The sequence below is a fragment of the Dicentrarchus labrax genome, unplaced genomic scaffold (genome assembly GCF_905237075.1).
Source record: "Dicentrarchus labrax unplaced genomic scaffold, dlabrax2021, whole genome shotgun sequence".
Lineage (NCBI taxonomy): Eukaryota > Metazoa > Chordata > Actinopteri > Moronidae > Dicentrarchus > Dicentrarchus labrax.
Window position 1 is genome coordinate 16,631,806 of NW_026136715.1, and position 27,565 is coordinate 16,659,370.

At 39.4% G+C, this 27,565-nt stretch overlaps 1 protein-coding gene across 2 annotated transcripts; it reads left to right on the forward strand.

The window, feature by feature from the left end:
- The first annotated feature begins 94 nt into the window (after positions 1–94).
- Positions 95–27,515, forward strand: slc16a4 (solute carrier family 16 member 4). 2 transcript variants are annotated; one of them, XM_051424643.1, is made up of 12 exons: positions 95–412; positions 765–830; positions 2,664–2,799; positions 5,059–5,129; positions 10,958–11,090; positions 11,914–12,046; positions 13,126–13,269; positions 13,475–13,636; positions 13,807–14,460; positions 19,255–19,466; positions 21,779–21,872; positions 24,093–27,515. In XM_051424643.1, the coding sequence occupies exons 5-12, from the start codon at positions 10,974–10,976 to the stop codon at positions 24,299–24,301; spliced, it is 1,725 nt and encodes a 574-aa protein (XP_051280603.1). In that variant the 5' UTR covers positions 95–412; positions 765–830; positions 2,664–2,799; positions 5,059–5,129; positions 10,958–10,973; the 3' UTR covers positions 24,302–27,515. The 2 variants fall into 2 exon arrangements, with proteins under 2 accessions (XP_051280603.1, XP_051280602.1); XM_051424642.1 differs by lacking the exon at positions 5,059–5,129 and having other exon boundaries at positions 96–412.
- The last annotated feature ends 50 nt before the right edge of the window (positions 27,516–27,565 follow it).

Below are 27,565 nucleotides of genomic sequence, written 5' to 3' on the forward strand. Positions count from 1 at the left end.
GGACCTGAGTAAACTCGGTGGGTCTGATGTTTTGACCGCAGAGCTTTTTTTTTTTTTTTCCTCCCTCTGAGCCCTCAGATGAGGTTCACTGCTACGTCTCAGTCACGTGTCTCTCCTCAGTGAAGGCTTTGCTCTCTGCGGCTCCTCAGCACAGAGCCAGCAGCGATGTTGAGGCTGAAACGTGAGATGCAACTCAGGGGGACTCGCTCATAGAGGCAAAGTTATGGCACGGTCATCATCGGAGAAAAAGGCCCCGCAGCAATTTCTCTCTGCCAAAAAGTGTTGGTCACTGGTGACGCGCACATCTTTCTGGGACGCACAACTCCAGAGCGAGAAAGCCCCAAATTACGCATCAATTTACACTAATTGAAAATAGGGACAGGAACGCGTCGAGGACTGTCGGAGATTACAGGTAAGGACTTCTTTTTTCTTTTTCACATTAACATAAATTAACACATTCATCGTTTTTAAGTGTTTGATGACTGAACAAGAACACATTAAGATTATATTACAATTATCTCTCTTTATTGGTGAAATATTTGTCTCAATAAACTTTCTCCTCCACGAGAAATCAATCATAAGTTATCCCTCAAACTGTTATCCTCTGTGACCCTCCAAACTCATTTTTTTTATTAAAACTTTTACCCACATTGCGTCAGGGCAGGTTCGTGTCTCTTTTAGACAGATGTCACCCAGATGACATCTTCTTGAAATTGCCTGCTGAAGTGTCTGTGCGCCTGAATTCTCTTTCCTTGCCTTCCCAGCATTGTTGGGTTGAGCGAGGGGCACGATGCAACAGGCCTGTGAAGTGAAGATAACAACTGCACACGGTGAGACCTCCCTGTTTTCTCCCCACAGTAATAAGGTTTTGCGTTTATGCCTCCGTTGGCTAAGCCAAAAGCTCTCAGCTAAACATTCTGCATTTACTACATAATCGCACAATTCCTCAGGACTGATGACTGGCTTTGCTCAGGACTCAGTGCTGTGGTCACAGTCGGAGGCTGCAGGTTGTGAATTTGTGTTACCTTGACAGATGTCAGGTAAACAGAAAGAACTGAAATAAAATTTAAATAAATAAGTTAAACACAAAAGAGAAAGTTACTTAGAAAAAGAATGTTCCAATATTTGTTAAAGTAACACATTTTAATAGCTTTATTTTAATTAATTACCTTAGCTTTATCAGTATTGTAAAGCCACTGAGCAATTCTTTCAAAAGAGTAGTTCAGTTAATGAAGCAGCCTAGTGATTAGTTCAGATATCAATGCATAATCTGCACAGAAGCAGGTTGTTGGCAGGGTTGGAACGGCTCCAAAATCCTGAGATTTTTTAATTTGTAAGTAAATGAGTATCTTCGGGGAGTGTTTTAACTTTACAAAAAACAACCTAGTAGGATTAAAGTTTACACTTGTTCACTCCTGCTGATCAACTGCTCCACTGTGTGAGTTAACTTTTACTTTCTGCAAGCATAGTTAGAGTGTTTAAAAACCCTTTTACAAGCTTCATTTGAGAACAACAATGCTACAGAGGGAGATGTATCATTTTACTGAATATTGCTCTATGGTCATGGATTATACTGTATTTGATGGATCTATTACAGTGACATCAGCAGATGTAATGTGGTGGTGTCTATTCACAAACCACCACCCTTTTTTTTCAGACTTTTACACAAGGCAGACCTGAATGTTTTGTTTTTTTTGTAGTGTTGGCATGAAATGTGTAACTATTTTGGATGCTGGATTTTTGTACATGTGGCTTGCTCTACCTTGAAGCTGATATTCTTGTCTTAACTCCTAAGGCATTGTGGACGGCCCGTTTAAAACTTGAACATTATGAATTATTATTTTAGTCACCTAAAGACATGTCTGTGCAGATTCTTTAAGTGTCAGCTCTTTTTTTAAAGCTGCAAAAAAAAAGATACAGTCATCTGCTCAGCAACAACCATATATTCTTGTGCCAGTTTAACTACATGTTTGTTTATAAAGGTTGTCTGTCATGCTGTAGACTATAATAAAACAGAATGAGCCTTAACAGGACGAAGCTGTTTATCTTCTTAATATGTAGAAGCTGTTGGGCAGGTTTCTTAAAGCCCAGCTGTGGGCGCGGGGGGGGATTTCTGCAGGTGTGAACACTTTCCTCTTCCGTCAGGATGTGGGGAGAGCTCAGAATTCAGCAACAGAGGGACATCTGGCTAACTCGATATGTGGAGGCAGCAGGATGCAATATTCTTTTCTGATTTGTTGACCAAATAAATATATATATAATATGTATGAAAATATCTCTCATCAATATTTTTATATATTTAAAAGACAAAAACAACAGGGGAGAAAATTCACATGCAGAAACTTTGAACAATGAACATTGAACATTAATTAAGGTTATGGAACACTATTTTGACAATTTAAGGGTCACAAGATTTTGTACAGACTTTCCAAATGATGAATCTTAACTTTGGTGATCTCCTGACTTTTCTGCTAGTGCCATTTGATATAAAATGTTTCAGTAATTACCGGATGGGAATATTGTCAATACAGATCCACACTGTTGTTTGGAGAGAGCTACTCATCTGCATTCAGGTTTCAGAGATGCGAGTATGTGCACCTGCATCGATTTTTTAAATGTTTTTTCCTCATGCTCTTGTGTCATTTGTCCACTTCTTGTTGCAGGTGTAATGCTAATCTTGATGCAGCCATAGTTACAAGTCCCCTTCGACCAACCTGAGAATGACACTCGGAAAATAAGACTCCTGATTTATTCGTCAACTCCAGAGCCTTCAGGCATACTACCAAATCAACAAAAGAGGTAACTCAGCGAGCCCACTGGTTCAGTCAGTATCTCATAATACGCTGCCAATGCAATCACTGCTTAGATTAACGACTAACCTGAATTCACACACAGAGGTTACTTATGTGTTTCATTCCTTTCCTGCGTGTTTATTTTAATTTGCTCCCAACATTATATTACTCAATATCCTACTGAAGAAATACTCACTCACCTAATTCTGTGGTGTTTTAGTAATCCTTGGCAAAATTGTGCAACTTTAAGGAATCATTCACCTAAAATATTTTTGCATGAGATGCTCTCTCCAAGATTGGAAAAACAGAATCAATACAATTTATTTTCCTGACCAATAAACTAGCCTGTATGAATTAGAGTTATGCTGCATAAGTAGTTAGGACAGGTTTTTATTGATGTTTTGTCTATAAGAAGTTGGTCTTGGTGCAGCACATACAAAGGTTTGCTTTCTGTAAAATGTTCTTTAAATATCACTTCGTAGCAAAATTTGAGAATAAGGACTCACAGAAGAAGAACATCTACACAGTTTCGCTGGATAAACCCATAACACGCTGACCCTGATCTCCAAAGCTTAGTGTTTTTAGTTGCCACAACTTGTGTGTGTATGTGTGTGTTACACATTGGAGTCATAGGAAATGGCACCACAGAGACCCAACAAGACATATTGAACTGTGGTTATAGTCGTTACAGTCTGACAGGGATTCTGGAGGAGAGCAGGCTCTGAGCTCACTATACTGGAGGGGACACTTGCTATACTTGCTTCTCCTGTCCAAAGTGGTGTCACAGCCCAGGCCTAACCTAACCCAGGGCCAGCCTACCCAGGTGCAAGACATCAGGTTAGATTCCTCTGCCCATTTCTACCTGCAGGCAAGAGACTTATTTTATTCCAAAGTAAAAGATGAATGGAAAATCAAAATCCCCAATCCCTGAATCTAAAGTTCAGCTGAAGTTAATATGAGGCTTCAGCAGCCTGAAATAGTCAAATAAAGTGGGTAACTTCCAAAGTTATTGTCCTGTTACTTTGAAATTCCATCTCTGTATTCCTCTGGAACTGGAAAAGTTGCAGTTGGGTGATAGTAGGTTGAAACTCTGGAAGATCGCCACTTGACTCATATTGAAATCAGCTGAACTTTTCAGTGCATTTTTGCACAAAACAAGGTCTGGGGGATTTTGTCACTGGCCAGTATGGACAGGAGGAACAATTACAGCTTCCAAAAACTGTTTGCATGTACTTGCATGTATTGTTTCAAGAGAAAAAATGTGAACCTAAACTGTTAAGGCTTGTAAGTCCATCTGCCTTAAAAGTTTAGCTTGCATCTGAAATTATATGAGAAAGCATGCATTGTTTATGGAAGTGCAGGACTGTTAATATTAAAATTACATTTTATCAAGTTGCAGTTTAAATTGCAAATTTAAAATTAAAAAGACATTTTCATAATTAAAAAATGCATCTTACCTGCCAAAAATAATATCATAGACAAAAACAACACATAATATAATATAAAATATACACACATAATTGAGTTTACTTAAGTATATAACCATGCCATAATTATAAAGACATTTGTGAAATAAACTTTATCTCACAGTGTAAATATCAAAATGCAGTCTGTTGCCTAAAATTGAAAGTGAAGTTGCAAATTGTTTCAGCTCGTATCACATGAAAATGAAATGGAAATTGCATTTATCATTTCAAGCACAGGATCCTCCCAGGCTTGTTGTTAGAATTTCTCGAAACTAGTCGAAAGGATATAATAACAATTTGGCTGAAACACAGCAGTCAGATGCCAAGCTGTCACTGCTTGTCATTTGTCAGGTTGCCATCTCTGCAATGTCTGCAGTTTCGAGCAGGGTGGAGTTCAATTAAGTAGTATTCTGGTTACAGGCTGAATAATAGCAAATAATTATCTTCTGTTTGTAAACTGAAAATATTGTCTAGGGAGCTGCTTCCAGATACTTTATGGTGTGAATGTTAACTCTTCTGCGCAGAATTAATTGAACATGGGTGGGTGGGGGGAATCAAAGGCAGAGAAAACTCCCATTGTGCTCATGTCCAGGACAAACTGTAGTGTTCAGACAAACTTGGAATAGATGAAAAACATCAGCACACAATATTTTTCAAATTGATTATTTTAATACTGGTGTCACAGGTTTTCTGTTGTGTAGCTCCTGTTTGACATTGTGGGTTTTTTAAATATTGAATTTGGGCGTTTTGGCTGCTCTCTGACCTACTTGCTCCCTATTTCTCTCCTTTCCACTTCATAGTTTTCAGAACAACTCTCATACAGTCGATTCTATGTCTTCAAAAGTGATCTGTTCAACCTTGGCCTGAGCAGGTGTGTGGGTTTGATTTTCTTTTTCTTTAGATATGAACTTAAAAAGTGATTGTAGTGTGACTGAAAGCACGGCTCCATCACTGAAATTTCAAGCAAAGATTACAAAGTAGTCACTTTCAAATGGATCAATAGGTCGAAACATTTACAGACTCACTCACTCGCTACATTTAAAGCTGATGTCTGATGCTGTTGAAGGTTTGTTAACATCAGTAGTGTTTGTGAGCACAGGAATAAAACAGGCCTGCATTTACAATAATCACAACAAACACACTTCATAATTTTCATAAAAATTAATATTCAACAAAACTATTCATTGGGTGTGTGCAGGGGCAATACATTTGCCCTGCTGCCATTTATAGCAGTGGTGGTGGTTTCTAACAACTGAGGAATCATGGGAGGGGGAAGCAGGAACCTCTGCATTCCTTACATCCTTTCAGTGAAGCTCAGTAGGTGAAAGGAAGCGGATGTTTCTGTTTTTTGACTTTTTACTTGTGTCCCAAATCTCTTCCTCATTCACTCTATAATAGACAATAGTTTTCTTTGTAGTGAGCAGGGAATTTACATTTCTAACACTGTCTATTGCAGTCTATAAAATGCAAAACATTTCATTGTGGGATAATAAGAAGGAAGCTGTGTACATGCCATGGATACCTTTTTTATGTCCCATTGTTTTACACTTCAGTTTCACTCTTTATATATAAATGCTCTTTAATGTTCATCTACGTCTCCTCTCATTCAAATGGTAAAAATCTATTTGATTGGAACCATATTTTGGTTTTATGACAGTTGATGTGAAGAAAGAGTTTTTTATCTAATTGGTTGTAATTGAAACCTGAACTTCTTTGTTTAATACATGATCACATTTTTATTGAAATGGATGAGCCAATATAGCAGTGGAAGACAATGTAGCTTCAGGGCACTGTTGCACTGTTTGCACTGACAGTTTTTTTCTGATATTAAATGAAAATGAAATGGAAATAGCATTTTTTAGCCGCGACCAGCAGCTATATAGCGCGCTCTGTTGTTTGGTTGGACAACCCACAAAAACTTCCCTTCCCTTTGGCGGCCACAGTTGCCATGGAGGTGTTTGAGAAGTGTTTGTGAGGTTGTGTGTGTGTGTGTGTGTGTGTGTGTGTGTGTGTGTGTGTGTGTGTGTGTGTGTGTGTGTGTGTGTGTGTGTGTGACTGCACAAACTTGTGGATGCAAGCGCATACGTGGTCGCAGCTATGGCGAATTAAATATGAATTCTCCAAACTAGTGGACAGGATATAGTGACTGCTATGAACACATACTACACTGACACTTTCGTCTAGCTTCTATGTTGCTGCTGGCTCCAGCTTCATATTCAATGGACAGTTATGAGAGCAGTATTGATTTTCTCGTCTAACTCACTGCCAGAAACCGTATAAGCATATTTCCCAAAATGTGAAACTACAATACTATATTGGGCCCCCATTTTATTTTGACATTGTGATGCAGTACCCATTGCTGCCAATGATAATAATCACACTATTCCTCTAATCAACAGCTGGCGATAATACGCCAAGATATGCAGCAATGTGCCAGCAAAGGCAGGGAAATGGAAGACTGCAAGCTAGTAAATATATATACTGGATTTAAAATACTTAAAACACTATCTTTGCAAATGTTGTATGAGTAAAGAAATGCACTCAGAATGGACATTTCTTAGAGCTCAAGGATACACACAATGCATTTTGGTGAGCAACACTGAATGGAAACCGAAGCTTGTGTTTGTTTACGAGAAAACTCCACCCCCTTTAGGACTTCTGTTTTCAGTTTGCCCTGTCCAGACTTTGACTCATAAATCAGGAATTCAGAAGGTGGAGGTGTAAAGATCTGTAGTATAGTATACCATCAGTTGCTATCTGTGCTTTTTTTTTGTTGCAGGAAATACTTTTTAAATTTAGACACAATGTAAAAGCTTGAGAGAGAATCTCCTGGCGGAAGTGTGCAAAAACATGGTGTTAATACAACACTACAAAGCGCTGATCTCCAATCCCCCATCGCTCAAACCCTTAGACCCCCAGCACATTCACAAACATGCACTCAAGCACACTCTGAGGACAACTTGTGAACAGCACATGGGGGGAAATACTTTCCTCACAGTACACAGGCCCAATTCATTCCCCTTTTAATCCGCTCTGTGCTCTCTGCCTAATTTGGTCTTGGCTTCTTATATATGTCTAAGTCAGACTGAGTTAGTGATGCAGGCTACAAAAGACTGGTGATAAATACAGGTTTACTATTCCCTCTCCTTCTACTTCACCTTGCTTTCCAGAATGTGAGGCTAGGCTGTGCATTGACAGGTGGGATTTAACAAACATGTGTTTAATGTTTCAGTTATTTCAATTATCTGATGCCACACCTATTCCTGAGAACCAGTTACAGATGTGTGACATCTTGATTTATTCAGGTTTCACTGACACTATTTACATGCTGGTACATATTTAGTAATGGTAACACTCATCTGTGGAGAAGCTGGGTTTTTTGGTTATAAAGCATTTATATATATTAATATATATAATATAATAATAATAATAATAATAATAATAATATAGCATATATATTAATTCTCCAATCTTTTGAAACATGAATTTAATTTGTTTTGGTGGTTAACACTGTCGTCTCACAGCAGGAAGGTCCTGATTCCATATGCACTGTCTGGTAGGGGCTGGTTGGGGCCTTCCTGGGAACTTGCATGTCTTCCCTTTTATCTGTGTGGATTTGAATTGAAAACTCTAAACTGTCCAGGGGTGTGAATGTGACAGTGAATAATTATCTGTGTTTAAGCACAGTCACATAGCACTTTAATCTTCACTCAGCCTCCAGTTCAAGCCCATACAACAGATAAATTCAAGCATTCTGCTTTGGTGTGATCTCCTGGCAGGTTCGAGCTAACTATTTGAGTTTGCCAGCCCACAGAAACAATGCACTATGTCCGGAAATATGGGATGTCATAACTTTGTTTTGTACAACAAAGTTTTGTTACAAAGTTTTGTTACAAACCTTTGTTTTGTTTTTAAACACAGTTATGGCACTACGCTTACACAGTTTAATTCAAGACAATAAATAATAGAATAGATACTGCAGAGACAGATTCATTCATTTTACACCATGCCGGTTCCCAGCTCCCAGCAGCTCATTCCTTTGCATTCTTTGCATAGATACACAAGATTCATCTGTTTCTGGTCAATATTTAATCTGATGTACTTTATCGCATTGCTTTATATGGAGTCAACACTGTCTGTTCACTTGTATCTTAGCAGGTCAGTCACAAATAAGAGTTTCAACAACCATATGGATGATTGGTGCACAGGACATAAGTATGTCAACAGTGCTGTTAAAGGCATCAAACTCTCTTACTCAATCCCTGCTGCTGTTTGCCCATTTGATTCATCTCTGAGCCCAACACCACCCTCACATCCAGCTGTAGTTCCCTAATTGAGCTGCTGCAAAAGTTTTGATTATTTTAATTTGGGCTTAAGTCTAGTTAAAATCTCAGCATCAACTAGTATTTGTCTATAAATTGTGTTTAATCTGAAATGATTATATATTAAAATATTATATAAATATTTGTTCTTTTTTGTGCATATTTGACACTGTTATACCTTGTGCATGAATACACAAAGTATTGTATGTGTCTTTTGAACATGGTTTCTTAAATATCTGCTAACACAAGTCAAAGTCTTAGGAGGAGGATCCAAGAAGAGTTCAAAGTAATTTAATGTCACGTTTACTGTTGGGATTGCCAAATTTAACTGCAGTACAGTTGTCTTACAACACAGGATGAACAGGTCACACCTGAATCCCTTTATAACAGGAGCCCAGGTTCATTTCACAAAGCTGCAGACTTCATAGGTTACACATATACCTCATGGAATCAACACACATGGACACCAGAACATCATGCACACCAAACATGACATTTAGCTTAAAAAAACATTTAATTATAAATGCACTCAGTAATCCATTATCACCCTCTATGACCCCTTCTGCTATGTGCCAGTACAAACATCAAACTGCATTATCTTGTAAATCGCCACTGCGTTAACTTCCAAAACAGGTTATTCTTATTTCTACAGTAACCTAACGTTGTTTCAAAAAAAGCTTTACTTAAGGGCATCCTGTGGAGATTTTTCTTTTGTAAACAACAACATAAAGTTATGTTCATCATTGTTTCTTACCAAAACACATTGTTTGTGTCTTAATAATTGTATGGAATATTTTTCCTTCCTCATAAAACATTTGCAAACCTGATTGTTGTTTACATCCCTGTTTGCTTACTAGCAGTCTTCTTTACAGCCTTTGTTGGTGCCATGCTACATTTCTTGACATGTTACAGCCACCCCCTCTGGAACAGTGTGAAACCATCAGCAAGACGCTTTCGTCCTTGTTCATGTGTAGGAGATACTACCTTGCCCCATTGCGCTACAAGTGGTCAAAAATGCCATAGTGTATCTTTAAATCAGTGTAAAAGCTGGTTGACACAGCTACATTTCTACTGGAGAAACCTGATTTCTTGGCCATGAATACTCGTCTAATACAGTTTTCTTTTTTTTTTTTCTTTTTTTTTTTTTTTTTTTTTTACAAGATTTGATATGACAAATACTTAAAGACATGGAATAGATGAAATAGAAAAATCAGCACTGTAGTTTCAAGTTCATGTATCAAAAATAATTAAATCCCAAATCTGTGTAAAACAGCAACTTGAGTAAATTCTAATCAGTCCTGTTTTCAGACTGCCTGGTTTCAAGTTGTCCAAAAGTCAATTCCTAGAAGCAGGTTACTGGATAACTTTGCAAAACCAGAGCCAGATTTTTGTACATGAACCAGATTTGAGAGGGTTTCTAGGTTTTACTCTGTTATCCAGATAACTGCCTCCTGGAGAAAGGCCTCTTGGTTTTTGGTTCACAAATTGAAATATCCAAGTTAAAACATTATCACCACGAAAGCAAACTTTAGCCCATCATGCTGAGGTGCTGTTATGTGCTGACAGGGAGCTTTGAGGTACACATGATTGAATATTTGCACTTGCTGCAACGTAGACACACTTAATGTAAACACTGCTCAGACATTCAGTCCAGCGTACCATTGTAATAAGAGCAAAAGAGGTGGAAAATTAACCAGGTTTTGCTGTACTGTAACTGATCTGTTTCACAGCTCAGTGACTTAACAAGTTAATACAGCATTTCTGTCTACTGTCTGTTATGCTTACAGGATCATTCTGTGCCAGGACATAATGATAACAAATCAATGCCAAACATCAGCAGTCTCCTCGATGCACAGGCACTGTAAAGAAGAAGAAATTAATATCATATCATTAGTTTGAAAATAATCAAGCTTTTCCTTTTGAGAAAGAGTTTGCTTGTATTTCTCCTCAAAAACTGTAATATGTTACACACTGTTATGCTGTTGTTGTTTTATTGAAACTAAGATATGGAGATTCACTGAATATACAAACAAATACAACAAATATAAATGAATTGAATGTCTTTTCCTTAAAAATGCAACAGAGAAAAGATATTAGATGTGGAATTTCTAAGTATTAACATTTAAATTAGTGACCATGTGAAAGACTTTGAAGCAAGTATTTTATTTTTTATTTTTTATGATTCCTGTACATTGCCTTAAAATGCTGTGTATACAATAACCATGTAACCACTGTGTTTATATCCACATTACCCATATACTGTATAAACATCATGCATTTTAGGTATTTTATGTATGACCTGTGATATGATGAATGCTTCTGATTGGGCAGACTGTAAGAAGTTACTGATGTTAGCTTGTTTGTTTTTATTCCATAGTGAAACCAAGGCAGCCATGAACCTGTTCAGGAAGGATGCCATGACCACAAAGAAGGAGAAGGAAAAAGACATCCAGTACGAGGACCCTCCAGATGGAGGTTGGGGCTGGATGGTGGTCCTGCATTGCTTCCTTGTATGTCCACCTCAGTTGTTTACGATCCCTCATCTCTCATATATATTAGCAAATATTTAGCCCAACACTACAACAGCACAATGGTTCTTCAAAAGACTGGATATACTAGTTTTCCCAACCACTGTGATCAAATGCAGATGTATTGTGTGTAATGATGATGCAAGGATGTTCCCAATTGAATGGTAACAGCAAAAAGGCCACTTTTTAATCAACCATTTAAAAATACTGAAGTCCCTGAACACTGTGTGTAGTGCAGGATATACACAGGTATACAGAGTATGCCCGGCATTGGGAGTAAATTAGGAGGTTCAGAATGTAAAGTTGACTATCACCATGGGCATCAGATCATAGGGATCTTTACTACATTGGGTATAGCCACTTCTAAATCCCCTCTGATATGCATTATTCAGTAGTGTTCTGCAAGCTTTTCTCAAGGATGGCAAAGGCACGACATCGTTGTCCAATTTTCTTGAGTGGACGGGTAAGGAATCAGGAATATTTCACTCAAAATGCATATCTATGTCTTAGGCTGTGTACCAGTATTGATCTACTTTTGGGCTAACTAAATATATAAAAGCAGTCATACATGTCACTGTGTATAACGCAGGTGTTGCTGGACAGGGAGCTTTGAAAAAAATTGGGGCATAAATTAAGAGTATACCCACATCTCAAGTCACCAGTACACCACTGCTTACACCTGAAAAACTTTGTCTCACATGCAGTCTCGGCTATCACTGATTTCTTTCCCATTATTTGTTTGTGTGTGTGTGTGTGTGTGTGTGTGTGTGTGTGTGTGTGTGTGTGTGTGTCTGTGTGCGCCCAGGTAAATGTCCTAGTGATGGGAACACTGAAAAGCTTTGGGATCTTCTTTGTGGCATTCCAAGATGAGTTTGGAGGCTCGGCAGAGAGCATCAGCTGGATCGGTTCCATCATGTCGAGTCTGCGTCTGTCTGGAGGTTCGTATTGAACCAGTCCACAGACTGGATATAAAGATCATAACATCTCATCTCTTGTTCTTGTATAATTGTGTCCTAGACCTAGATAATAACTTTTTTCCTCAGTATCCAGCAACTGAATACTATTTTCAACTGTTACTATTACTGTTAACAACCATTGGCCCCAAAGTTCTTTCTGTCATTCTATTTAATGAGTCAGTCACTACAGGGACATATTTTAGGTAAAAAACTACAAGAAAAATCTACTAAGAGAGAAAGAAGATCAGTCAAACTATTTAAATATTGGCAAACTTAAATGAAGTATTTACATATAAACTAAAGGCACACCCTAATCCAGAGATCCGGAGAGAAGATCAAACGATTTATATACATATTTACAAACTGAAGGGACGCCCTAATCCAGAGATCCAGAGAGTGAGAGAGAAGGTCAAACATGCCCCACTGCGTATACACAGCACAAAAGGAGAGGGAGAGACCCCGGCGCTGTGGACTGCAATTACTCTGAGCAGCATGCCTGGGAATGAATTATAATATATTTGAATATATTTCTCGCTTTTCCCCTGATGGTCTGGCTAACTCGCTAAATTAATTGCTGGTCACATTTTAGAAATGAAGTTGCTAAGGGGGTCTGAAAAGTTGTTAAATCTAGTGAGAAAGATGCCAAGTTGACAACACTGGTGTCTGTCTATGATTGATTTTGTGTGTATGAGCGTGTGTGAGACGTAGTGTAGAGCTCATGCCTGTGCCACCTCACATTTTTCAAATTTGAGCAGCTAACAATTAAAATGATATATAACATGACACATAAAAGTCATAATTTAATTTGATATGATAAATTTCTCTCCCGTCCTACAGAATTGTCCCAGACACTGTATCTTTGTGTCCCATGTGCTATTTTTACTGTTCCTGAATTAACGGGACATCCCTAATTTTGAGTGATGGCCCTATGAATTAGTAAGAAGAGAGAAAAGCTTTCACTATGTGAAGCCACATTTTCTCCTGCACTGATGCTTAACAGTAGAAGAAGGAACATTTTGAGATTCTATGTCTTCATGCTTCCTCTCTTGTATCGTCTGTAGCACCCATTGCCTCTGTGGCCTGTGCCAAGCTAGGAGCCAGGTTTACCTCCATCGCTGGGGCAGTGCTGGTTAGTGGGGGCTTCCTCATCAGTATTTTCGCCAACAGTGTGGTGTTCCTCTATATCAGCATGGGAGTGATAGTTGGTGAGTAGAAAACTGTGGTAAGCCAAAATACCTCAATGAGACACCTGCTACTTTCTTGATCACTCAAAGGGAAACCAAGGTCGTCCTCTGCCTGACGACATCTATTTTAAGTCACTGGTTGTGAATGAATATTTTTGTATGCCCACATTCCTGTGACATACATGTCTGCTGTTTGATAATGATAGTCTTCTTTATTCCTCTTTAGGAATGGGTTTTGCACTACTATACCAATCCTTCTCAGTGGTCACAGCGCTGTACTTCCGAAAGAAGCTAGCCACAGCGTATGCGATCGGGCGTTCTGGGATGGGTTTGACCTTTGCCCTTGCTCCGTTCACTCAGCTGCTCCTGGACCAATATGCTTGGCAAGGTAGGCAGACCTGAGCAGGCAGTGTCAGACCCTAATGCATTTCTTTGATTGGTTCACATTATATAATATACGTTAGTATGTTTTGTGGTGTATTTCCTGTTTTGTGTGAGAAGAAATACAGCACAGATATGTTGACATTTCGGGTCATGAGCTGTCTTTGTCCCCCACAGGGGCGATGTTGATTCTTGGAGGTCTCATGCTTAATCTGGTGGCCTCTGGGATGCTTCTGCGACCCATCAATGTGAAGCCTCCCGTGTCAAACCCTACCTCTTCTCCCATCCAAAAGAGCCCTGCTGTTTCCCTTAAGAGCTCCTCAGAAAAGGAATACACTAAGAGCTGCTTGAATGGTTCCTCTCACTTATCCAATGGTATCTCCAAATCAGACTCATTCCCATCCCCTCCTCCTGCTCCTCACGGGGACACTGAGAACTTGGAGGGCCAATGTACTCAGGGACTGCAGGACCAGTCAGTGAACCCTGAACTGACCAGACTGGTCCTCAATGGTGTGAATGGCCATGAGCCCCACCATGACTTGGGTCAGTGTAAACCCACAACTCCAGACAGCTCCATGGAGCTCAATGGCAGCATGAACGGGTCTACCATTGTTGGATATCCCTCACATGCCAGCACGCCGAGCGAGGTGACCACCATAAAAGCCAAAGTACTGGATTTCTCCCTGCTAAAGGACCCATTCTTTTGCATCTATACTTGGTCCTTGGTCTTCAGCCAGCTGGCCTACTTCATCCCTTATTTCCACCTGTCTGCCCGTGCCAGAACACTGGGCATCGATGCCATGGATGCTTCCTTTATCATCTCTGTGGCAGGTAAGGAACACATTTGTCAATAGTTCCCACTGTGTTTTTTTGACCCAGCTTAGCATAAAGACTGGAAATGGGGAAAAGGCTTGCCTGCTCTGTCGAAAGATAATAAAGTCCTCCTACAAACCCTTCTAAAGCTCACTAATTAAAACATTACATCTTGTTTGTTTAATCAAATAAAAACAATTTAATTTATTAATGATGGATATGGACAACTCCATATTTGTGCCAGAAATCCATAATTTACCAGTCACTATTGAGTTGGGGCTCAAACATCTCTTTATGTTACTCTAAAGTGGAGGATCTTGAAGAGGAAATTTACACTAACTAAAAAAAGTTATTGTTAAAACCTACATTTTTCAGCTTCTAGCCATCATTCAGGTAATCATTTGACCGGTCATATATAGAACACAATTAACACAGGAGCCAACGACAGAGTTGTCAAAGCATGTCCTTCTAAAAGAAGTTATCATTAGCAGCCTCACAGCTGTAATTTCAAATCTGGAAAAACTGCACGTTGACTTTACAACAAAACGTAATTTTAATCTCAAAATTGGGGATTTTCTAACATACAAAACTAAAAGTACGGTGCGTCCAAGTGGGGTGTCTGACACCAATACCACCGCTCACCTGTTCTCATCTTCTAGTTTATAAACCAGTTATGTGTTTGACTGTCTGAAATTTGGATAAAGTGTAAAGACAAATGATAAACCTGACGCTCTTTATAAATCTGACAGACAGTTGATTGAACACACAGTTGATTGCTGCCGTTTGTCTTTGAATGGGGCTTCCATCAGGGATTTCACAGTGACTGAGAGGATAGGTTCAGGTTTCTTTAACACTGGGTTTAAGAAGCAATATAAAAGAAAGTCCTCAGTCAACTTCTAGGCATTAATTATTTGTGAGCTGCTCAGACTCTGCAGTCTTATGTAATGAATGTGCTTACATAAAAGCTGAACTTTGGTCTACTGGCCAGGGCGGGTGGGTTCAGCAGTATGCCATTGATGAGGCCTCTGCATATGAACAGAAAACAGCATTAACATTTTGACCACATGTGCATGTAATTCTTTAAGGGTGTTTGGTCAGGCTTTGTGAATAATTGAAATGTTCCAGATGGGGTTTTGCATGTATGTGTTACATGCTTCTGTTGTAATCCATCTCTTGGCAATCAGTCCTTAGCAGACAAATATTGTATCACCTTTGATGAAAGATGTCTTTTAAATAAGAATAATGATACTGACACATAATGTCTGAAACACATCTGTTAACACTTACTTTAGAATAGGGATAGAGATCAAGATCCACTTCCAAGGAAACATCACATTTAAATTACATTTCTTACATTTCTTATCTCTTCTATGTGAAATAATTGTTTGACTCTTTCTTCAATTATTTTGAAGAAATGGTTTTAGATTGCCGTGACTGTTTCGGTGATGCATTTTGAGCTTTTTGAAAAAAACTAATTGGAATTTTAAAGTACGCTTTCCTTGGTATTGGTGTGCGACAGCAGCTTGACACAACCACTCCGGGAGAAAATGGGGGGAAATGAAAAAGAGAAAACACAAAAAACAGCTGGGATGAAAACATTTGTGCATTTAGCCAAAACTAAGACTGGAATCAAATAGCACTGCTGTATAAAATTACACATGATACATTCAAATTATTGACAGGTATGCTTTATGGACTCTTAAACCAATCTGTACAGTTTCTCTATGGAGGTGTAACAAAAAGGATAGAGGTGTCTGAGTTTTCCCTGATGGTCTGTGAGGTTACTTATGAACTTTGTGCCAGCGGTCCGTGCCAACAAGCAGCAAGACTGACAGATTCTTTTCACTCAGACACGTTTGTTCTGTCACATTTTCTGGTCATGTGGCCTGTAAGGAGAGAGAAAAAGAGACAGAGCTGGAGAGATGGGGTGCTACCCACACCACAAAGCCGCCATGCCAGTGTCCCGCTGTCCCTCTTTTCCAGACCCAGCGCTTGTCATAGAGGCCCATTGACTCAGCTGAGGGAGGGAGGCCACTATCGTCCGGGTCAGTCTGTTCGTCAAACCTCAGCCACCAACACTGGAGCTAAATGAAGTCGCTAAGCAACAGCTAACTGAGTAAATTTGCTGGCGTGGTGACAAGAGGGGCTCCCAATTTTGTTTGAGTCCAGTTCTAAAGTGGCTGATACTTAGCAGAGGAGCACTGAGGCGGCAATATGCACAAAAGAAGAGGCAAGACAAGCCAACTGCAACCTCAGAAAAGCTGGGAAAACCAACATGCCTTTTATAACCCTTTGCTTTAATGTAGTGACAAAATGTCCCTCTTTGAAGCAAAAGGAATGGCATCTTTCCATGCCTTGCAACTCGCACATGGTCTGTTAATGCCCAGAGATTCACATACACCTTTCATACCTGGCAGTGCTATGGGCAGAAATGTACAGAGCTAATGTCTGATGCAGTTGGCTTAAGGTGCTACTTGGAGAGGCCAAATTTAAACCGCACTGTGTTTAATTTGGATAGGAACAGCTGCAGGCCTGGACCAACCTGCTGAGGCTAAAACACACAAACAAACTCACAACTCGTCTGTATGCAAGCAGGGGACACCCCGGGACACTGTCTTGGGTCACCAGAGGAGGACACATAAACAAACCACAGCTGCCTCATGTCACCTTTCTAACCTTGGAGGAGCACAATGCTCCAGATTCTGTTATGTAAGGAAAGCAGAGGTGTTCACTGACACGGCATTCAATTGTTTATTCATTTGAATTTCATTCAATGCCTCGAAAAGTGAAGATGTACCTGATCATCATTCATCATTACATCCCCATGTTAATTTATGTAGATTAATGCAATCTTTATTCACAATAAAAGTTAATATGCACACTTGGTAATGCACACCAATGTATGCAAAGCCATCCATATTCAGCAGCATTGTCATCTGTTCAAGCTGAGTGTCTGCAGCCTATGCAGTTGTGGTGCAGAGGCTGAGCAAAGGATGGGTAACTCTGATCTGCATAGAACCAGTTTGTTTCATTGATCAATGGCTCAGCGCTGCCTGCTTGTAGCTATTCCTGCGACGGTCAATACGCCACTGCAGTTTCCGCACCGCCTATCGCGTTCCAGTTGACCTCAGCAGAGAGCAGCACATATCTGCCCAGTCAACATACCCGACTGGAGCAAACAATCAATCAGATGGGATGGAGTACATAATGAGTAGTTTGCGTGGGTGGTACCAGTGTTATACAGCTGTAAACAAATAGATACGTTGTGTCTGAAATATATTTGTTACAGAGAACAGGAAAAACTTTAAATAGACGTGACATTAATAATAATGCAGGCCTGTCTAGTTTTGCTGCAGAGTGTTGTTCTTCCCTCACTTTCCCTCTTTTCCCCACCTAAACACACACCTAAACACACACCCACAAACACACACACCTAAACACACACCCACAAACACACACACCTACACACACACACCCACCCACCCACACACACACACGCACACTACCACTCCCTTTTTTAAAGCATAAGATTACTGTATTATTTTAAAGGAACAGGATTATGTATGCTCAAAGGTCTCTGCTATAACTTTGGGTTGATGCCTTTGGAGATTTCCTTAGATGCAGTTAAACTACAATGTACAGTGTCTGACTTTGGCATTAAACTCTTTTTGTAGTCTTAATGCAGTCAGGACTGTCAGCCTCTGACCACTGTGGTCTGCTGTATCAGCGTTTTATGATATGAATTTCATAATTCAGGAAACATCTGCATTAAATGATCTTAGACTGGAGGGGGCGATAAGATGTCGAAGCAGGTGAATGGAGATTAAATGGAGCGATGACACACTAACCGTGATTGTTGAAAGTATGTGGAACTTAAATGGCTGATTCATCAAAATTACAACAAGACTAAACGCTGGTATATACTCGCCGTTCCCGACCTGTAGCGCAACAATGTGATGTCAAAATGACTTGCTGACGCGCCAGGATTTAGGCCATGTCGCGCCAGGTCGTGCACCACTTTTTTTTTTTCAGCTGAGCGCGCCAAAGCGGAAACAGGAAGATGGACAAGTTTGAGGGCAAGCTTTCCGAGCAAGTGCGCCTCTACAGGCATCTGTACGATCCTTCAATGAAGGAACACAGAGATGCTAGAATTCATGGCGAGAAATCGCCATGAATGTTGGAAAAGAGGAGGCCATATGCCGGAAAATTTGGAAGAACCTCTGTGACCGATTTGGAAAATCAAAAAAGATTGTTTACCCTTTTCTTCTTCTTCTAGTGCATAGAAATAGTAAAGGTTAAATCTGAACCTTCTTGATTATTGAAGACATTTTTATCTAAAGGTGAAGAGTTGCTCTTGTTGTCTTTTGGATTCCATCAAAAACTCCATTACCAAAGAGCAGCTTCCTGTTACTACCTGAATATTTTATTGTATGCATTCCCCAGTCTGCCTCTCTTCTCTTCTTCCTGCCTTTAAGAAACAGTTAAGAACATCTTACTTTACTTTCTTTAACTAGGATAATCCACTCAGTATCAGTACTGCTTTCCTAGGAGCTGGGTACATACATTTAAAAACAAATGATAAGACAATTAATGAATAAAACATAAATGTGTCTGTAGTATCACCAACATCCTATCTCTAAAAGTAACTGCCATATCAAATCATCAACTGTGGAAGCTGCAAGTTTTTACTGAAACTCGTTCTCACCTTAGAGTAAAATTATGTGAATCTCACTTTTACCACCGTTGTTCACTCTTCACTCTGTCCCTGTTTCTCATCCACCCATTCATACCATCTTTCTGCCTCTGTTGCAGGTATCACAGAGACCATCGCCCAGCTGGCCTCTGGCTGGGTGACAGACAGGAACCTGTTCCATAAATACCACTACCACAAGGCCTACCTGATCCTCTGTGGCCTTGTCAACCTGCTCTCCCCACTGGCAACCTCCTACATCCTGCTGATGGTTTACGCCATCTTCTTTGCCATCTTCTGTGGTGGATACATGGCTCTGCTGCTGCCTGTTCTAGTAAGGAGTCCATCCTATTTGAATATGAGCATGCATGTGCACTATTACTAGTAGGGTTATAATGTTCAGTAATGTTTAACCTTACAGGTCTCATAGTTTTATAGAATTTCCGAGAAAATATCTGATATAGAACTTTTTTCATGGGAACGGACTGAACAGGCTAATTTGGTACTTATTGTTGGGAGATGGCATTCAGTTGGTAAATCCTAAATATCTATTGCAATTAATTAATACAACAACAATAGTCCTTTGTTTAGCTCACAGCAGATAAACTGAACACATTTGTTTTCAGACAATTCAACATGATGAAGAATAAAGTTTCCCATTACGAATAACCGGTTGTGCAACCACAACAACAAGAGAGACAGCAGTAGGTTTTGGGCACACAGACTGTGTGGCAGCTCAAGATGCGCCTGATATTTTGGCTCACGTAGGTGCAACAGCACTAAGTGCCGTAGGGCTGGTTAAAGTGGATTATAGATCAGAGGGTGTGGTGATTAATAAATCATATTTAGTGACAACAAATGGAAAGAGGTCTTGCCACAAAGTCACGTTGTTGTTTGGCTGGTGCAGAGAAGCACGACGTGTTTCCTAATGCATTTTAAGAATTAAACATGAACTGCTGATGCAAAGTATTAATGAGCTCTAGTGCTCCAACATAATACAGAATACTGAGTTGAGAGAGCTGTATAGAGTTATTTTCTAGCAGCCAGTTGTCAGAAATGTCAAATTCACAATAACTGTGTTTGTGTATGGGGACTTTTGCACCATGTAAAAGTGGCTTAATTACATCATCATGTCACACACTGAAAGGGAAAGGTATCCTTTAAGCCGAGCGTTGGAGATGTTTCCCAACTGTCTTTTATGGGTGGAACATCCTATTAAGTCAGTGAGTATCCAGTAACATCAGGTCATGTCACACCTGAAAATATAAACGGATGTCAGTATGTGGTGTGTTTTCACTTGGTGATGGTGTGGTCACAAAGGCCGGGACATGCCTCTAGGTGTAAATGTGTGATCAGTTTTTTTTCCTCAATGTGAGTGGAAGACTAGTCAAACCAGATTTCTTCATCGGTCATATAAAAAACTGTATTAACACTTGTCTCGGCCTGCTGAAGAAAATCAGTTTCCTGAAAAGGCTTTTTTTTTTTTTAAAGTGCAATCTGTAATACAAATATGAACAAAATAAGTTTCAAACCAAACGCCTGGAACCTGAGTCTCTACCAAATTGGTTGACAGGTATTTCAGCACAGACGTTAGAACTCGACAACAACAAAATCTCAGTTATTGATGTTTTCTGTTGCATCTGAAGTAATGTTTGAAAAGCAGTGAAATATACTATACTCTGTTATAACCAGTTTTGTCTGGTTTTGCATTCAGCACACTTTTGTGGGGCTAGCTCTCAATGAGGTTTTTATTCCCATGTCACAGCATTAAATGTTTTGAACTAATAGCCCCAAAAAGTTAGCTTGTAGCCTCGACTTAAGCATCCTGACTATGGCATGCTGTATTAGCATTTATTCAAACCACTGTAGCTACCTACCCCTTGTCTCAAAGCCTCCCCCACACCGATGACAACACTTACACGATTTCTGGCAGGGTGGTCATGCAGCTCTGGTCTGACACTTTAAAACTCGGCCTAAAAGAAAAAAAAGCTGAGATCCTGGAGGCAGGGACATTTGCACTTAACATATTGTTTGCTCTCTGCTGAAGTACAATCACATGTCGTATTTACCGGGTTAGGTGGGATACGCACACTGCTCCCGCAATGACTGACACACACAGGATATGCAAACAGGATGAAGGATTCTGATCATTGAGTAAAATCTGCATTAGATAACCAGCTTACTAAAGTTAATTAGCTCATTTATCTTTACATTACTTTAACAAATCCCACGTCCATGCCGTGCAAAGGCACTGCTCAGGGACAACCAGCCTGGTTATATGTGTTTGTTTTTTTTCCTTTCACTTTATGTTGTGATGACTTATTCAGATATTAAAACACAAAGTTTGTATTTTATTGTGTTTGAAGTTGTCTCAGGTCGGTTTTCATTCCTTTATTCCATTTCCTTTCCCTTATATAAAGTAACTTGCAGATATTTTAAGTAATCCATCGTTTTGGACTTGAAATGTTTTGTTTTTTTGTTCTTTTTACATCATACTGGTTGTAAAATGTTTTCAGCTTCCTAGTAACTATTCATTTAGCATGATTTTATGGTCTGGAAAATGTTATCTTCACGTTGTAAAATGCAAATAAGAATGAAAATGGCAGTTACAAGCCCCAGTGTGTGAATGTGTTATTCTGCCTGCAGGTAGATCTCGTGGGGTCGGAGAAACTCAACAACTCCATGGGCTTCTCCATGTTCTTTGTCGGCCTGGGTTGCCTTACAGGGCCTCCTCTAGCAGGTAAGTTGATCTTGTCATGGAAAACCCTCAGGAGTCAGATATGTGTTAACCCACTTTTCCTGCATAAATACCAAACACATACATATGCACTGCATGTGCATGGGAGCATTAGCTGTGACGTTACTGATCAAAAGTGATTTGTGACACAGAGGGCAAGGTGAAGTTTGTACACATGTTTCTGTGTGTTACTGTGTATGTGTGTGTGTGTGTGTGTGTGTGTCCATAAAAGAGTGAATGAGTGTATGGGGGTGGGGGGTGAGGGGTGAGGGGGGATCAGTGAAGGGGTTGATAAGCCTTTCTTATGAACGTATATTTTTTGGGGGGTGCACATATTTTCATGGGGCCCTGAATTCCTTGCAGAGCCCCCAAGTGTGTGTGTGCCTGTCTTTGTGCATGCCGTCACTTCAGAAAACTGAAACGTAAAGGAGAAAAACAGCCTACAGTTAGTGCTGCCCTCAGTGCAAACTGGGTTTTTGGAGTTGCTTTGACGAAAATACATGCAGGGGTTACTGGGTCAAATTTCATCCTGCCTACAAGCCAGTCAAGTCAGACCCTTAGAAAAACAGTGTTGTGTTCATGGCTGGGTTTGACTCACTTTGTCTAAGTGATGGCAGATTGTCTGTGTTAGACTTCCAGAGCTGTTTCTAATCTGGGTCACGTTTTGTTTTTTGTTACATCAAGTTGTCACAGATTCCTTCTAATGAACTACTCCTTTTCTAGGTCAGCTAAAAAATAACATACATCAATCATCTGCTTTATACATGAACTGGTGCATGAACCAAACCTGTTTTTCTTTGATATATAGAACACTAGAACTGAACTGCACAGCAAAACACAGCAAATCTTATTGTGATAATCAAATATTCATCCATACTTTTTTTTCTGTGAATATGAGGTATTTCCAAAAATACCTCTTCTTGTCCTTACAGGTAACATTTGTCCCTAGTTAAAACTGTGGAGGGTGGGGACCCCTTAAGCGATTGAAATGGTCTCTGTCCACTGTGTTGGGCAATCCCCTTTGTGTAGCTTATGGATTTCTGGGTTGAAATGTGACTAATGGCCCCCTTTAGGGTAATACCGAAATAGCATGTGGCTCTGTTTACCATCCCTGCAGTTCAACTAAGAAACTGACGTTATGCAAACTATGATCCCTCCTTCAGGCCACAGGGCGTGACAACATTCCTGTTGTTGGTCCATCTCCTCAGGATAGCCAACTGTCTGTTAACCGCCTCAGCCGTGGCTTTATTGTGGTCATACCTGCTTATTATCTGGCTCGAGGATAACTTGTGTGAAGTAAAATGTCAGAGTGGCTTAAGCAAAGAAAACCCACATAGAAACACAGGAAGTTATGAGTCACCTGCAGTATGGTTTACACTGAGGTCATGCATAATAAAAAAGGTGATCCCTCGCTGTGCAGTAATGTGAATATGTCAAATGTGAAACATAAAGGGTTCACTTTAAACATGTTAAATATCCATTATGGGGAAAAACACCACTTTAAATTAATTGACAAACATAAGTGTCCTCAAAAATGATTTTCTGGACTAACCACCACCTTCTGATAAGCAAACTTTTGTAAAGGGTTTTGTCGTAATTAACGGTTTCATTATTGCTTAATTCATTGTTAAATAACATATTAATGCTTTATAAAGGTGTTATAAGCTTTAATCAAATCTACAGTTAAATGTTAATTAGTAATAAATAAAGAAGTGAGGTCCTTTTCAAATAAAGAGATAAACAAATAGAACAACTGTTTTGCTAGAAGGCCATAAGGATTTTTTACAACCTGGCAACCCAAATGCTTGTAAAAAAGTGTGCCTTGTTAGAAAGGGTAGGCTACCTAACTTACAAGTCCGACTTATCATTCTGACAGTTAACTTAGTATAAAGTCTCCAAGAAGCCAAAAAACAAGAAAAATTCCATAAGCACTTATAGAAATGTGCACATCATTAATGATACATATTCTAATATTATTAGAGTTCTATATTGTTTCACTATTTATACACACAAATAGAAAGAAATGTTAAAAATAAAACTATAATACAGTCTTTACATGTAAAGTGATTTCATCCCACATAAGAACTTTCAACCTTCTTCCTCCTCCACTCGTCTCTACATGATATATAGAAGTTATGTTACCATTAATGAAACATGCTCAGTGTATTCACCAATAAATAGACAGACTCTTAAGAGTGTCCCTGTGTTGTTTGTGTTTTGCAGGGTTCCTGTACGACTACACTCAGACTTACGACTGTTCTTTCTACCTGGCTGGGCTCTGCTATCTGCTCTCCTCTGTGTCCCTGTTCTTGGAGCCGCTGGCTCAGCGCTGGAAGGCCAGGAACAAACTGACCCGGGACAAGAGAGCTGAAAGCAGCTGTAAGACCAACGGCTGCTTCACCCCCGACCGCCTACAGAACGGCGCTGCGTAGGAATGAAACCCAGGGAAGGCCTTCGATCTTGAACCAGCATGCTCATAACTTGCCATAGGCCTGCATACCTTGGACCTTGGACTTAAAGTCGGGGCCTCAAGTGACCCTTAATTTATGCAGGAACGTAACACGGGCTGAGGAGAAGGAGGTTATGACCTGCCTAAGATGTCTAAGAACAAACAGTAGTTGGGATGTTGGAGAATAGATGATTATGCTGAACTTTTAAAAAGCCAAAATTTTAGTACAAAATATTTTATCCCCTATTCCTGTTCTTATCAGAGGTACATGCATCCAAACTGAAAATAATCCCATACATACATCATCCAGCACATTTTAATACTAGCAGCTTTGCAACCATACATTTATAAAACATAATCTAAATCTGTTTTCTAATCCAACACCAAACTGCATTCACTTTGCAGCAACTTTTCATTCTATATAATATCACTGGAAACTAAGCTATGCAGTTGATCTAGAAAATCCTTTTAGTCTTCAACTATTGTTTTTCCGTGATGATATTAATGGAAGCACATATGCCATGAAGAAATACTTTTCACCTGATTTCACTGGACGCCTTTACCTGTATCTGTAAACCTGTACTCACTGATATGCACTTTGGGCCAAGTTGTGATTATGCTGCATGACATTTCCTCTGACTGTTAACTGCCAGAAACTTAAGATAACAAGCAACCACTTAATGGCAGCCTGCTTCTGTGACACGATGTGTAATCTGCTCCTCAAAGCCAAAAAGGCAGCAAGTGCTTCTGTAGTTTGACAGAGATAAAAAATGTATCTCTTGCCCCAACAAGATTATTGCAGATTGTACGGCATGCGCTAGCATTTCAAGGTATAACTGGTGTGCTCGCTTTTGGTGATGGACACTCGTATTCAAGTATTTATATCTTTATTATTAATATTCTAGACGCTTTTTTTATCCGTCAACTACTTTCAAATAGACTCACCATTCAAAACTTAAAAACATATAGCTCATTCAGGACATCTGTGCTTCTGTTCAGATTTTCTTCCATTTTTTTCCCCTCACTGACAATAATGGCCCTTTTCTTTTCCTCTTTATCCCCTTTATACTCATACTTTCATCTTGATACTACCCTTTGTACCTAACGACATTAGTTCAGTTTTTTAAGATATTTTTTTCTGGAATCACAGTCGAAGCTTTAAACTTTTTTTTAACTTCAGGAGCTATAATGCATGTGTTAATAATAACACTATGATAATAATTGTGCTGGTGACACTGACTTCTGTAAATGAAGCATTCAAAGGCAGTGGGAAGTTAAACTAAAATCTTAGCTTTGTTGAGCACTTGCACAAAAACTGACCCTTTAACTTCTCTCACTGATTTCACATTAAGTAACCCTCTCACCTGTTTTATAACTGCTTTGATCTCTTAGACTTAAACTGACATTTAAACTGCTGCCACTATTTATATACCAACTTGTACTTCTATTGTATCTTTCTTTTATTGTTCAACATTTAACTTAAGTTTCATCATTAATTTCTAATGCTGCAATTGACAGTTTGACTTAATTATTATCTCTTCACTTCAGCTGACTAACTACATTCAGCGCTTGCATACAAATAGCTCCTGACCACGAACAAACATGAAACTGAAATTTCCACACGCTTTCAGCTCTAATACTTCATCTGGCACCTCAAAATTCAACCTGTGTGAGTGCTTCAACTGTAATCACATTTTAGGGCATTTTAACCTGTTTACAGTGTTTGCACCTGCAGTCTTTAGTGCAAACAAACACACTCCATTTTTTCTTCTTTTTTTAAATCAAAACCTCAGTTGTGACCTTTTAGATACTATGACAAACTACCAACTGCCTTTCAACGTCTATGGGTCAGTAATGATAATACACATTTAAATAACTCTACTACTAGGTACTTGGCAGCACCTGCAGATGAGAAAATTGTCACGCCTAGCTCATCGTTCATGAGCTGTTCTATGCAAGTGCACACAGAGAGAGATTTTCCTGTCATTAACAGCTCACTTGCACATCATTTTAACTGTAGCAAAGATAACAGCTCCTGACAGAGTAAGCCTGTTTGGGAAGATGTTTCCTAAATATTGATCACAGTTGGGCTGAGGGCGATGGAGCCGATATAGTAGGGGTTTATGTGTGAGTGTGCATGGTTAAGTGTCATTTTGTCGACCTTGTGTGTCTGTAAATCTCTAAACAGACTGTGTTATGAAGATGTTTTGCTGCAGTTGCCCATATAGAAGAAGATGCAAAGTGCCCCAGCTGGACTAGTTGGAAACTGTTGCCCAGCCTTTACAGTGCCTGCAGGCAGCCAATTATTGGCAATGCAACCTATAATTATATTGTGTTTATATGTGTCTGAGTCTGTGGGTTGTTTTTATGTAGCAGAGGTTTTTGTGTTTTCACCAGTTTGCCTTACAAGGTACTGCATTGTATCTTTACTAACTTTCCTGTGATGTCAGCCAAAGACACATTAGAAAACCTACCTACAACTTGAAGCTTATCGTTAGTAAAAAAAATAGTTTGGACAGTTTATATAATTTAAACCACTTTGAACACCCATTATTCAGACATCTCCAAGTCTTGATGACAGCCCAAAATGTGTTTTGTTACGCTGCCCTCTTGTGGCACAGGGACGCTTTTACTCAAAGAATGCTGTCTCAATTAGTACTAAATTATTCCCCCTCAACTCACTTTCACAATACTGAGCAAGGCTCTTTGTATTGTTTCAATAACGACAGTCATGCACAAAAGCTCTTTTGGCTCACGAGTTGCATTCACCACCAGTATGCTTTTGTGATTGAGGACCACTGAATATTTTGTACCATAATAAATCTTTTTATGAAAAGTATTTGATGCTTTAAAAGTAGATTTTGGTTTGGGGTTATTTTACTTGTTAGTTATCTGCATATTTTAAGGAACTGTATGTTTGAGAAATATCTTGAAATAATTTGTATGTCCTTTGGTAATGTCTCAAACACCTCTGAGAAGGAACTGAGTTCTGTTTGATGGCATATGATCTTGTATTGTTGCAATGCATTTATGGGTAAAGCACTGTTTTGTCACTACTCTGGCTTCTAGATTTGTGAACTGATAGTTTAGAGAATATGCTTAACCAATGATAGATATCCTGTTCTGAGCCCTTAGAGTTCATTTTTAAGCCTTGTAACAGTGCGCAGTCAGCTGTAATAAACTGACATGTGACTCAATTCTGTTCTTGTGTGATTCAGACAACTCGGCAATAAATGCACTGACACTC

Bases quoted from the DNA above. Each gene is read 5' to 3' on its own strand.
- slc16a4 (XM_051424643.1), top strand. From the start codon at position 10,974: ATGAACCTGTTCAGGAAGGATGCCATGACCACAAAGAAGGAGAAGGAA. The intron at 11,091-11,913 runs GTATGTCCACCT...GTGTGCGCCCAG, and splicing joins TGGTCCTGCATTGCTTCCTT to GTAAATGTCCTAGTGATGGG. The intron at 12,047-13,125 runs GTTCGTATTGAA...TATCGTCTGTAG, and splicing joins GAGTCTGCGTCTGTCTGGAG to CACCCATTGCCTCTGTGGCC.